Raw genomic sequence first — 15,073 nt, forward strand, 5'->3', positions numbered from 1 at the left:
GTACAACTCATTCATACACGCACTCACACCTGCGGCCAATTTTTTAGTCTGTCTAGTCCACCTACTACATGTCTTTGGAGTATGGGGGGAAACCAAGCACCTAAAGGAAACCCACGCCATTGTAGGGAGGACATGCAGACTCCACACAGAAGGCACCCCAGCCAAGAATTGAACCGGAAAACCTCCTGCTGTGAGGTGACAATGCTAACCGCTGCACCACCATGGCCACCCATACAAGGATATAATTGGTCCAGCAATCAAGAAAAGTTGGCTTTGTTTGCAGATGATATTATTTTGTACCTGATGAAAGAAAATGACATCTCAGTGTTGTGGAATTCTGAGACGGTTTCAAGTCTTTTCGAAATATAAAATTAATGATCATAAAACAAAGGTGATAAATTATGTATCTGCACACAACTGGCTTAGCAATACCCATAGTTATGGGGACATGATAAAACAAAGTGTTTAGAAGTATGGATTAAAAAGGCTTCTGTTATGGCAGCTGTGGATGTGTGTAAAGAGACTAAACAGAAAGTAGTTAAAAAAACTGACAAACTGGAAGTACTTCTGTATGGATGTAGATAGTAAGATATAAGCAGTGAAAATATTTTTGGTTCCTTAAGTTTTCTGTACGAGTCAGGCATATTTTTATCAACTAGAGGAGAAGTTGTGGACAATAATTAATAAAGAGTTGAAGGAATTTATCTGGAAGGGGAAGAGGGCAGCAGTCAAGTGGATAAATTAATCCATCCAATAGAACTAAGTGATTTAGGATTACCTGATTTGAAGGGATTTTTTAGAGCTACACAGTTAAGGTTCATGTACATAGCTCAAGCAGAAGGTTATAATTCAAAATACAAAGGGCTGATGATGAAGCAAGGGGGGTGTTCCAAGAAATAAAGAGAAAGTGGGATTTTGGATGCAAATCCTTAATAAGAACAGTAATGACCATGCTGAATATTATATTCGCAAATTATCATAAAGTATTTTAGTTATTGAGCCAAACCAAGAATAGAGAAAGGAGATTTTGCCAGTAGGGATGGCTTCAAGTAGGGGTACAGAAAATAGGCAAGTGGGGGCTGGAATTTTATGGTGAAAACTGGCAAAAGAACCAAAGCATTTGGATGAAATAACTAAAGGGGGACTGTAGTAGAATGGGATGATGCCAAGAAGAGGTTTGTACTGCTGGTTTGAAACTGCCTTCCCTACCAGAAATTGATATCAAAGTATAGGCAAAGAGGAAAGGATAAGGGGAGTCATAATTGAAAGACCTGCAATGTTAAGAGTTTTTTTAGCTGAATCTAGAACAGAAGCTGATGTTAAAAAAAGGTTAATTAGTAGTGCATGTAAAACATTGCATGAAAACTATAGAAGCAATCAAAGGAGGTTAAAAAAAGATCTGGGAGAAAGACTGGAAAAACAAGTTACAAGAAACGATGGGAAGAGATATGTATTATAAAGACATTGTAAATATGCATGTAGTGTTGAGGGAAGGGCAGTATGGGCATAAAGGGGTAAAGAATAAAAAGAAGCTGCTGGTATGTAAAAGAAAGAGAAGTGTCAGGGTAGAGAGGACAGCACAACGATGAAAAGATGGGGAAGTTGGAGAGGACAACAAGGAGAAAGGGTAGTACAAAGGAGGAGGGGAGAAATTACCTGAATGTAAAAATGAGAAATCTGATAATTGAAATCAAATTAGGGAATATAAGTGGAATGAGATAGAAATCTTAGAGAGAAGAGGGTTCTGGGACATTTAAGAAGAGCTAAGCCACAGATAGTATCTCTACAAGCGATGTATCTCTCACAGGAAAAGCATAAAGCTGAGGTGGGGGCGGGCTATAACATAGTGGCCAGTGCTTCATGGAAGAAAAGAAAACAGTGAGGAGCAGCGCTCCTAATGAGGAAAACATCATCATTAGAGATAGGAGGAGGACTAGAGGATAAAAAGAGAGAAATGCAGGGATTAGATTAAGGGAGCAATTGAGGAAAGAAGGATAACCATAGTGGATATAAATTATTTATAGCATAATTATTTGAGAGGAAACTTGGTGGAGATTGGGAAGTTTCAGGAAGGGGATGGGGTTGTTTTAGAGACTGGAACATAGTAACAAATAGAGGGAACATAGACTGTGGGTCAAGGGTGAAGAGACTAACCAAAGAGGTATACTTTCTAAAGCAGTACTTGGAAAATGTGGTACGAATACATGTGTGGAAAATGGGGTACAAGGATGAAATTGAGGAGGGGCACATATTGTACTTGTATAGGTATAAATCTTAGTCTAGAATTAATAGGGTTTACATCACAGTAGAGCATGTGTAAGTACTAAGGAAGATGGCTAATGGACCATGCAATGGTGGGAAACATAATCAGAAGTGGACAGTCAGTGGAGGCTCCCAGTACAACAGTCAGTGGAGGCTCCCAGTACAAATCTTGGAAAGGAGAGAAGAGATATAGTGAATAATACATAGATTAAATTAAGTGTAGAATGGTCAGGGTGAGAGAGCTGGGAAGGCGGTAGGAGATAATTAGGAAATGGATACTAACATATTTAAAGGAGAGACAAATAATTAGAGGGATCAACAGGAAAAGGATGATGGAGAAGATGGTAGAATTGCAGAGGGGGTGACAAGGGGGAAACAAAGAGAAAGAAAAGGAAGGAGAGTTAAAACCATTATCACAGAAGTGGTAGGATGAGAGCATTTTTAGGGAAAGAGTAATGTTAGAAAGAATGAATTTTAGTAATAACCGAAAGCAAGCAAAATTTTACGACTTAGCAAGAAGTAGAAAGAGGAATCTATAAAATAAATTTATTAAAGGGAGGGAGATACAAAGTATACTGGGATAAATCTTGCAGGGATTTAGAGAATGTTATCAGGAGATGTATGCAGAGGAATTTAATATGAGAGAAGAAAGGACTAAGAGAATGAAACTAGGAGATTCCAAGGCTTTAGGGCTAATAAGAACAGTGGATAAATAGTAAATTAAATGGGTGTGGGATAGGATGGCCAAGGACAAAATACTGGGAAATAATGGCTTACCCTTAGAGGCATAGAAACTGGAGGAGGGGAAGATAGTAGAGGGTGGTAAGTTCTGTGTCATAAAAACCTGAAGGAGGATATAAACCTGTAGAATCTTGGGGGGAGACAGTGATCCATGGTCTCCATCCTACAGACTGATATTTATTTTAAACCATGTTTATAAATGCATGTCCTTCAAGGATGCATCTGCAGTCCTTACAAATGGGTAGTCCTGTCGTCAGGCAGCCCTTCGGTCGGCCGGATTCCAAAGTCTGGGTCTGGCCTCGGCTGGTGTCGCACTTCACCCGACGTCATCGCTGCAGTTTTTCGGGTATAAAGGCATCAGCCGACGCCATCTTCCTCAGTCTTTCTTGCCGCGTGGCGCCCGAAGCAGAAGCTGTTCGCAAGTGCCGGTCGGTCAGATCCAGAGATTACTACTACCGAATACTACTTCGAAGACTTCTAAAAAGCTAAGTACCCCGTTGGGGACTCTTTCTTGCCTCAGCCGATGTCAGAAAAAGTGAATAACTGTTTAACTTGTGGGAAACAAATACCTCATAAAGATTTCCACTCCTACTGCTTACCTTGTTTAGGCCCAGACCATGACGTAGCAGCTTGTCTAGCCTGTGCCTCTTTTAACCGACGGACGCTTAGACGTCGTTCGGAGTTTGCTGAGCAGTTTTTCGGCTCTGATTTTGCCTATATTATGCCGTCGGATCCTCCGACTACACAAATTACCAAAAAACGCAAAGAAAAGGACCGACACTCGCGGTCCGCGGTTTCAGCCGAAACCGCGGATAAGCAAACCGCGAGTGTCTCTGTTTCGGCCAAAACCGAGCAAGCGGTTCTTTCTTCAGCCGAAACCATGCCTTCTACCGAGGCCTCTTCTAACCTGGTAGAATCGGCTTCTGAAATCCAACCTTCTGTTGCGGTTTCTCAGGAATTATCAGACACTATTCCCTTGGATATTTCAACCCCTGCACGTGGAGCTGCTAGGCCTCCTGCAGCCATGTCTATTAAGGCCTTTGCCAGGGCTAAAGCAGCCAAAGCTTCAAAAACGGTGCCTGCCAAACCCCTCTCACAGGCCCAGCACCAGTTCCCATATGCTTTCTTTGGCTGAGGATCTCATTTCTTTAATTCGTGGATCCCAGCCTCATCCAGACAGGACCTCTCATCCACCTCCAGAGAAGAGGCCTAGAGCAGAGCCCCCTGAGCCAGTATCCACAGATGATTCCTCTGATGACTCAGAACATACAGACCCTCCTGAGGCTCCTTATTCCCCTTACGAAGACTGTGATGCTGAAGAGTCCATTCCTTCAGCCTCTCCACCTGAGGAATTTTCCTTTGGGGAAACCTTGCATGCTATGAGGGAACAATTTCAGTGGCAGGGCCAAGATTTCTCAAACTCCAGAAAAAGGCTTAGAACCTTTCTACATTTGCCACAACATAGGCCTTTAGCTATACCTCCAGTTCTTTCTGTTGTAGATGATGCATTTAATGATGCTTGCACTGCTCCTGATTCATTACCTCCGGCCCCTGCTAAGCCCGATAGGTTCTACAGGGTCCCGGACACTCATCACCATTTATACAAGGCTCCTTTTGCAGACCCAGAGACTATCTCCCAGGGTCCTAAAGCTGTAGCAACTACATCTACTAAAAACCCCCTCCCCTCTGAAAGGGAATCCAGGTCCTTAGAGAGATGGGGTAAAAAAGTTTACACCTCTGCTACTTTGTCAGCTAGGGCTTTGAACTGCCAATTTCATCTGATTCAATATCAAGAGTTTATGCTTGACCAGTTAACTAAAAAGCTATCCTCTGAAGAATCTTTAGATAAAAAATATGTTCAGGAAATAGTACATAACATACAGCAGGTTAGTAACCATTCTTTAAAATGTGGCTATGATGCACTGGAGGCTTCCTTTAGATCAGCCATGACTGGCACAGTTATCAGGAGACATGCATGGTTGAAAGAGCAGGCATTACCAGACCATGTCAAATCAAAGCTTTTGGATGCACCCATGGACAAGGTCAATTTATTTGGTTCCCCTGCACAGCAGGTACTAAAAAAGATGGAAGAGAAGGCGAAATCTGTACAAACAGTGAAAGATTTCTTACAGGTTCAACCTCCAAGGTTTAGCAGGAACTGGCCCTCCAAGAATCGGTCATTTCCGGACTCCTCTAAGACACAGAGAGGCAGGAATAGGCGTTCAAGAGGCAGAAACCAATCCAGGGGTGCCTACAGGGGACGCCAGTGGCAAGGTAACAACCAGCAAGGCACGGACGCAGCCACCACCACTACAACAACACAATCACAGTGACTTGGCTGTGGCACCGCCTACCAGGGAACAACTGGAAGCACCCTTAGGCGGAAAGCTAACCTTATTTTCAAAGAACTGGCATTGCATCACAAGGGAAAAATGGATTTTGCAAACTATAGACCAAGGTTACAGGTTCCATTTCCATACTCTACCAGGAAAGAGAGGAATGCCAAACCTACCACCTACTCAAAGGGCAGAAGCTCTAAAGCAAATATCTCAACTATTAAGAATGAGAGCTGTGGAAAAGGTACCATCTATGGAACAAGGAAAGGGATTTTACTCCAGACTCTTCCTGGTACCAAGAAAAGAGAGCAAATGGAGGCCTATTCTCGACCTGTCCGCTTTAAACACATTCCTCATTGTTCCAAAATTCAAAATGCTGACCCTACAGCAGCTTCTTCCCATGCTGGGCAAGGAGTCTTGGCTGGTAACTCTAGATCTCAAGGAGGCATACCTGCACGTCCCCATACGACCAATTTGCAGAAGATACCTCAGATTTCTTGCAGGATCAGAGCATTATCAATTCTCAGCATTGCCCTTTGGCTTATCTACTGCGCCCAGAGTGTTCACGAAATGCCTGGCATCAGTAATTGCTCATTGCAGACTTCAGGGATCCAAATTTATCCCTACCTGGACGACTGCCTGATACAAGCGGACAACAAAAGCAAGCTAACAGAAGACTTACAAAGAGTTATTTACCTGCTGCAAGCCCTGGGATATACAGTCAATATAAAAAAGTCAAGGCTGATTCCATCCCAAAGAATAACCTTTCTGGGTGCAGAGCTGGACACATCAAAACAAATGGCATTCCTAACTGCAGAAAAGAAAGAGCAACTACCTCTCTACTTCTTGGCATTAACAAAGCACAACCATCTAACTGCAAGAAAAGTACTACAAGCCCTAGGCTTCATGGCATCCTGCATAATTCTGGTCCCTCATGCCAGACTGCATATGAGAAAGCTACAGTGGTACCTAAAGAATTTGTGGTCCCAACACAAGCACAGCCTAGAAACCAAAAATCCAATAATCCCATGCCTGAAGCAAGAGTTCCTATGATGGGCTCAGGCCTGTCAATCAAACACAGGATTGCCCTTCTGCAACAGTCAACCAAGCCAAACCATCACGACAGATGCCTCAGACCTCGGTTGGGGGGCACACATGCTGGGCAAGTGCATACAAGGCTTATGGACTCAAGACCAGCTGCGCCTGCACATAAATCTAAAGGAAATGCTGGCAGTAAAATTGGCAATCCAGTCATTCAGACCATTTCTCCAAGAAGGTCAGTTGATGATAAGGACAGACAACACCACAGTTATGTGGTACATCAACAAACAGGGAGGCACACATTCATATCCTCTATGCTGGCTGGCACTGGACCTATGGGATGTGGCTCTGAGCTACAACATTCAGTTACAAGCAATTTTTGTACCAGGAAAAGAAAACATTCTAGCAGACATGTTAAGCAGAACTACCACAGATGCCCACGAATGGATGCTGCATCCGGACATCTTCAAAGCCATCACAAGAGAATGGGGATTACCACAAATAGACTTATTTGCATTCCCACTCAATCACCAGCTAAAGAAATTCTGCACAAGGACGTACCACCCACTTGCTTGGAAGGTGGACTCCCTATCTTTCAGTTGGAAAAACCTGACAGCATACGCATTCCCACCACTTCCTTTGATGCACAAGGTGCTTTTGAAGATCAAAGAGGAACGTCCAAGGATCATTCTGATAGCTCCAGACTGGCCGAGACAACATTGGTACCCATTGCTGAGGAGCATGTCTCGGGAACAAATATGGACACTACCCCTGATCCCATTGCTGTTAACACAGAACAACTGCAACATCCTGCATCCAAGCCTGAAAACTCTGCAGCTAACTGCCTGGAACATTACATAAGAGCAATTAACCCAAATTTATCCCAAAGGGTTAAAGACATAATCCTTGAGGCTCGTAGACCTTCAACAAGAAAGAATTATGCAGCAAAATGGAAAAGATATCTCATTTGGAGTGCTGCAAAGGGAGAAGATGTGGCACTGGTAAACATAGCCAACATCCTGGAGTACTTGGCAGAGCTCTTCCATACAGGCCTGTCCTATTCTTCCATCAAGATACATGCATCAGCTATTTCAGCAGAATACAGCTTGGATCCTCCTGTCTTCTCTCATCCTCTGCTCAGACAGTTTCTGAGAGGAATTAAAAATGTAAAACCTCCCAGGAAACCACCATTGCCAGCATGGGACTTGAACTTTGTGCTAGAAGAATTGACACTTCCCCCTTTCGAACCAGCAGCAACAGCAGAATTGCAATACTTATCCTGGAAGACTGCTTTCCTGCTGGCAATCACCTCAGCAAGAAGGGTCTCTGAACTACAGGCATTAATGGCAGTGCAACCCTTCCTGATCTTCCATCAAGATAGAGTGTCCATGAGAACAAATCCTACATTTATGCCTAAGGTGGTATCCAGAGTGTCTTTAAATCAGGCTATCCACCTACCTACATTCTTTCCTAACCCACAGAACAGGGGAGAAAGACTCTTGCATACCTTGGATGTACATAGACAATTATGCTACTACCTGGACAGGACCAAGTCCAATAGAAAAACTGACCAGCTTCTGGTAGCATATGCAACAGGAAAGGAAGGAAAACCAATTTCAAAGCAGACAATGTCCAAATGGATAGGAAATTGCATTAGATTTTGTTACTCCTACCATGGAAAGAAAACTCCAGAGAACATCAGGCCTCACTCCACAAGGGCTACAGCCACTACCACAGCTTTCTTACGAGGAGTGGCTACCAAGGACATTATAGAGGCTGCTACTTGGACCTCCGTGCATACATTTGCCAAGCATTATAATTTACCTTTATACTCTAGATCCCGAGCAGGTTTTGCCACTGCTGTTTTGCAAGGGATCCTAACTACACCATAATCTCTCCTTTTTTCCTCCTCCCCTAGTTTAGCTATGGTATTCTACCCATTTGTAAGGACTGCAGATGCATCCTTGAAGGACATAGTACAGTTTTGTACCTACCATAAATGTAGATGTCCGATAGGAATGCATCTGCAGTCAGGATTACCCACCCACCTTCCCCTCTGTGGTACTCCTAAGGTATTTGCCATCCTTCAGCTAGCTTGGGGGGGATCTATTATGGTGTATTTGTTTGTATATATGTACATACATGCTTATTTTATGTGTTTGCTCTCTACTATTTGGAAACATTGGCATTTATCCAAATTTAGCCATCCAAGAGGGCACCTGGCATCTGGGGCAAGAAACGCTGAGGAAGATGGCGTCGGCTGATGCCTTTATACCCGAAAAACTGCAGCGATGACGTCGGGTGAAGTGCGACACCAGCCGAGGCCAGACCCAGACTTTGGAATCCGGCCGACCGAAGGGCTGCCTGACAACAGGACTACCCATTTGTAAGGACTGCAGATGCATTCCTATCGGACATCTACATTTATGGTAGGTACAAAACTGTACTTTTATGCAGGTGTTAGCAGATAGACATAATAGGATACATGGGGACCAAACAGGGATTTGGGGAGGACAGTGAAAGGCAGATAACTGAACTTGGGACACTATTGTTCATGCAGGACTCACAGGAAAAGGTGTTTAGATACTGCCTTCCTAACAGGGATTAGTAGCAGAGTGCAGGCAAAGAGAAAGTGATAGGGGAGTGCTATGTTGAAGACCAGAAAATGCTGTTAAAAGAGGAATAATTATGAGGCGGTGCTGAAAAGTTCTAAGCCCGACCAAGAAGGGAATGACATGGAGCAATGAAACTTACAAGATACTCAGCATATTCACCCGAAGTTCAGCACACTTGGCACATCATGTCTGAAGTTTCTGTGACCCTGCCAAAAAAAAGTCTGAAGTCTGGTCACTGAAATACTGCTCCACTGCTGCAATCACCTCTGAATCACTTGAACATTGCTACCCTTTCAAACTCTTTTTAAGGTTTTGGAACAGGAAATGGTCAGATGGAGCAAGATCTGGTAAATAGAGTAAATAGTCTATGCACTCAAATCCCAATTTTGTCAAAACATCCGTTGTTTTGCCAGCCTTGTGAACAGGTGCATTTTCTTGCAAACAGAGAACTCCTTTCAACAGCTTCCCTCGCCTTTTTTTCTTTCAAAGCCTCCTTTAATCTGCACAGCGAGTGAACAGTAGTATTCTGGATCAACTGTTTGGTCCCTTGGAAGATGGTCATTACAACACCTTCCTGATCCCAAAACATTGTGACCATGACCTTTCCTGCTGACGTTTGGGTCTTGAACTTGTTTGGGCTTGGTGAACCTGAGTGCCAGAACTGCGTAGACTGTTGTTTTGTCTTAGGATCATAGTGGTGCAGCCATGTTTCATCAACAGTAGCTAGTTCTTCCAGTAAGTTTGCTCACCACTTTTTCACAGTTGAATAAGAAGGGCACTTGTCACTCAGTGTTTGTATCATACATTCATGGATTCTGTCTGGAGTTTTCTTCTGCAGGAATAGGAACTTGACGGCTCAGAGTTCCACATATGAAAATTCCACACTTTCATTGACATGGTTCAATCCGTGATCTGAAACAGTGTCAAAACATATCATTACGATTCTGCAAATTGGCACTTTACAAGATATAATAACCCTTATTTCAGCTACAGAGGCAAAATAATGCTCAGAATTTAGAAAGTTGGTCAGGCTTAGAACATTTCAGCACCCCTTCATAGTAGGGGGTATAAAATGTTTCATGACAACTGTAAGAATTAGTCAGAAGAGTTTAGAAATGATAGGGAAGACGGACTGGAAAGGCAGTTTACAAAGGAACAGTAGCATGATATCTGTATTGCTCCACAGTAAGCAGCAAAGAATAGAAGATATAGGATTTGTGGATGGAAGTGTTTCCATACGTATGTTTATACCCCAAGCAGACTTCAGTTAAATTATTGCTGGAGATGTGATGGAAAAGACTTTTAACTGGTAATATGCATTTTGAGAATGTAATAAGTTAGCAGGCTTTAAAAATTTCATAGAGAACTTTGTCAGAAATGTTGGGAGAGCAATTAACTGTAACTCAGAAAATAATCGTTTTGAGCCAGGATCTAAGATCTGAATTACCTAGGCATAGCAAGACCTTGCTAAGTTTAACACAGTTGCCTGCCAAAAAAACAATTACTAGAAAGTAGAAATCAAAATCTAAACCAGCCGTAAATGAAATACTGAATATTGTAAAGGAGATAAAATAACTGGAGATGAGATCTTTAGATAAGGGAAGGAGCAAATTACATAGAAATTTAAGGAAGGCAGATTTATGTAATGTTGGAGTGAATAATTGTTAAAAACAACACATTGTATAGTGCATGAAGACAACGAAAAATGTTTAAAATGGTTTGTTTTCTTTTCTGTAACTGAATGTTTACCAATGTCATTGTTCAGTTTGGTAAGTTAATAAAGGTGTTTATAAAAGGAATTTGCTTTTATCTTATCTGACAGTACAGCCCATGTGTAAAACAGACTAATGCCATGCAGATAAGCTTTGCAGAATGCCACTTATTGTATATGGCTAATATTCCCCCTTTCTCTCTGTCCCTTCTCTGTGCCGTTTTGGTATTGCTGCAGTTACCATTTGAAGTAAAAAATGTACCATTGACAAATGCTTGTGTATTTCTGTTTCTGGAATGGTGTGTCTTAGCATTTTCTCTTCTTGAGTGGAAGTGTGCCAGTGTGAAAAAGTATGTAGTAGTACACATTATCTTTGGTATGACTGTAGCACTGTTTATGTTCTCACTAGCAGGACATTTCTAGTCTGCTGATGACACTGAACTGGGGAAATTGGGGAGCTGCTAATGATGGTGGCTGGTGTGTATGACATTGTACAGTCCTGAAACACAGAGGTCTGCTTGACATCTTTTTTTGCTTCTGTTAATGTAGACTAGACCATCATCTGCAAGAAAAAGTATATTTGCTCAGAACATTGCTGCAAAGAAAGCGATAGAAAGGGACAGATCAGCAGGAGTTTGTTCCAGCTTCTCAAATGTTGTACCTAGTGCAAGTGATGGCCAGGTCCCTGAATCTGAATCACTGCTTACCAACAGCAAAAGAGGTGAGTCATTACATATTTTTATTTCTAATTACTTGGAATGCTTTTTGTAGTAATGAGGGTGACTTTCAGCAGATTCATTAAGAGTGTGGTAATGATCACTTTTATGTTACCAATACATAAAACTGCATCATTGTTACTCTTATTAAATCTGTTTTTAAAAATAGCCATGCACAGTGTATGCTTTATTCTGGAGGATAATTTATTGTATTCATTATCAACTGCTTCCCCAAGTCATTGTTTTCACCTAATTGTTCTAATTCTTCTATGATTAAAGTTTGTGAATGTACCTCTTAATTTTAAATTGTATTCCACTTTTTTCTAACCAGGGTATTTAAGGAGGGAAATGTCATCCTTTATTAATAGTGTATATGCTAACTGAAATCCTCTCTTAAACTTTGGTGCAGAAGAGTTAAAGGACCTAATGGTCTTAATCTTTATGCTATGCTTAGGATAATGTATTTTGTCTCCTTTTAATTTTTAATACATTTCTTTTTATGAGGATATCACTCATTGTCACTGTACTGTACAACTGGTTTATCCAATGCGAGATGCATTGAAATAATCACAGAAGAATTCCTGCTTTATACAAGTCTTAGTAGATTTCCTTATTTTGTTCTGCCTTTATACATATTCTGTAAGTGTCCCTTTCAAACGTCATGTCTTGTTTACCAAGATAAGTTGTAACCCTTTATTATTTCATATTTCTTCTCTTCCTTCTTGAAGTATGTATGTATGTGTCTTTCAGCTTTTCCCGGTTAGGGGTCGCCACAGCGGAACTCCAGTCTGCTAATGATTGGCAGTTGATTTTTACGTGCCGAGTTGCCAGCCCTGACGCACAACCTTCAATGAAGGTACGCCCATTCACACATGTCTCCACGCAGAAGACGCTCTAGCTGAGAATCGAACCGGACAGGGTCTTACTGTGAGGCGACCACCACCGCGGATCTCTTCCTTCTTGAAGTATACATTGGAATTAGAAATTATTTGTGTTGATCAAAAGGCCTTCTTTATAGTTTGCAAACATGCATCAGTTAATGGTGATTTAGAGGCGGGACTTGCACATAGGTTCGTAGGTTCATAGATTAGTACTAAGTTAACTGCCTTTGCGAGCCATTTTAAGCCTAGCCAATTATCCCTTGTGAGACTCAAACCCTGCACCTTATGGTAAGCACCTTAACCATTAGGCCACCCTCCAAACCCAACATGTTGGCATTATACAAAAAAAAAGCATCCGAGCAAAATGCTTTTGCATAAAAATGAGAAAAAAAAGAGTTGCACACTGCTGAAGTGATATGAACAAGTCTAAATTGGTGCAGCACACAGAAAAATACTAGTGTGCACATCAGAAATGCTGGGAATTACTACAAGGTTAGTTAACGTGAACCCACCTAATATGCTCTTGGCAGTGCAGGGAGGCGAGCTGCTTAGATAAACTTCATGAAGTTGTCTGGAGTGGTGTTTGCAACTTGCATAACTTGTTCTAACTGACCAGCAGTCCTTTGATTATTTACTGAAGGCCATCTCTGATTTGTACCACCCACTTCTGGCATATGGTAGAATGCATTACTAAGGATCATCTGTGATTAGAGCCACCCACGTCTGGCATATTATAGACTGCATTACCGAGAATCATCTGTAATTTGAACCACCCACATCTGGCATGTTTTAGAATGTGTTACCGAAGACCATCTGTGATTTGTGCCACTTGTATGTTTTATATTGTAGAATACGTTAGTAATGACCATCTGTGACTTGTGCCAGCTACATCTGGCATGCTGTAGAATGCATTACTGAGGATCGTCTGTGACTTCTGTCATCCACATCTGGCATATTGTAGAATGTTCAAAAAACACTGTTATACCCAACAACATTGTCATTCAGTATGTAAAAGATTATTTACAGTTACATTCTACTTGTACATCCAAGTTTATTGACAATGTGTGTTTGTTATTAGAACTCATTCTAGAGAACAACGTATTTATGTTTGATCAGTATTTTCTTCAAAAACAGAGTGGCCATAGGCATGTCATGTGCCAATTCATATGCCAACATTGTTATGGCACACCGGGAAGACACCTATGTTTTGCACAATGATATATTTTCTGCACGTATCTATTATTATAAATGATTTGTGGATGACATATTTATGATTTGGAAAAGGGATAGAGCTATGCTATAAGAATTTCTAAAATACATTTGAGTCAACTACAAACTTCTTAAAATTTACTATAGATATGTCAAGTAATGAAATAAAATGTTTAGCTGTTCACTTGTACTACCGTGAAGGGACTATTCACACCAAGATTTACAAGAAAAAATGTTGGACTAACAGCTTATTAGATAGTTAGTATGCACCCTAATCGTGTGTTTGAAAATATAGCTAAGGCACAATTTTTACAGACTTCTCACCTAACAAGTGAAGATTGCACAGTAAAGAGCTCGGTCAGCACTTTGACCAGCAACCTACAAAAAAGGGGGATATCCTCAGGATTTATGTCGCATGTACACCTCCATGGTATTTGAAGAAAGAAAGGTTACAGCTAGACCCTTTTTTTCGGACAGAATAATGCCAGAGACACAGGAGAACAATAAAAAAGATGTGAACAGACTATTGCTAACATATACATCTGACAATAGGAGTATAATGAATATCATTAGAAAGAATTGGCATATTTTACCAACCAATGAACACCTATATAAGTTAGTGGGAGATCTGCCACATGTACCTTATAAGAACTGTAAATCCTTAAAACGTAGACTGTGCTATTGTAATTTGTCTAAACAGCAGTCTCTGGTTTCTAAGAGAAAGGACACTTACAGTTGTAGACATTGTAATATATGTCCTTGTATAGTTAGTGATGTTATTTTTATACATCCTGATACACATAAGAAGTACATAATGTCTTTTTATGCTGATGTTCCACACAAAATTTAGTGTACTTAGCTATATGTGAAATATGCTCACACTTCTACGTAGATAAAACGAATAGGACATTAAGAGGGAGAGTGAGAAAGCATATATATAAAATTAAGAAACAAGATGTTACAATTAGCAACAGCTAAACATGTGGTGGAGACTGATTCCACACATACATTTAAATTTATGGTAATGCAACAGTTTTACACAGATATTAGACTTGGTAATATTATTAATAAAATATAAGAGGAACAAAGATGGATTATCAGACTTCAGGCAGACAGATTATATGGTGTTAATGAGAGTATCTGCCTAAAACATTTTTTGATAGATAGATTGCTGCCTCACAATATAATCCACCTTTCAGATTAACATTGTCATGGTTTATATTAGTATGAAGAACATTTGTGAATACATATATAGTTGGTCCTGTTCAAGCAGTCATAACATGAAACATTTTAGTATCATATGGATATGATTTGTTGTCACATATTTAGTAGTCATAATATTTCAACATTTATAATATTTGTATTTTTGATTTTAATAGTTTAGTATTTGATTTGAATAGGCAATGGCTGGCTTGATACAGTAGAATTGACTTATTGTCACATCAAATTTAATGTTCATTTGAATGAATTTTAACCTTCCACCACTTGAGGGCGATGTTCACCTTTACGAGAATTTTATAATGTAACTTGCTGAGGTCAGTTTTTTTTTACTCAAATAATT

The 15,073-nt window shown here is 40.7% G+C and overlaps 1 protein-coding gene across 3 annotated transcripts in view; it reads left to right on the forward strand.

Annotated features, from left to right (window-relative positions):
• Positions 1-15,073, forward strand: part of RPAP1 (RNA polymerase II associated protein 1) — a 2,926,740-nt gene that overhangs the window by 599,869 nt on the left and 2,311,798 nt on the right. For all 3 annotated transcript variants that reach the window (XM_044073828.1, XM_044073829.1, XM_044073830.1), the window contains one exon: positions 11,256-11,427. In XM_044073828.1, coding sequence (XP_043929763.1) covers positions 11,256-11,427 — 172 coding nt within the window. The remainder of the gene's footprint in view (positions 1-11,255; positions 11,428-15,073) is intronic.

This window comes from Protopterus annectens, chromosome 6.part0, assembly GCF_019279795.1.
Source record: "Protopterus annectens isolate FY-2018-M chromosome 6.part0, PAN1.0, whole genome shotgun sequence".
NCBI lineage: Eukaryota > Metazoa > Chordata > Ceratodontiformes > Protopteridae > Protopterus > Protopterus annectens.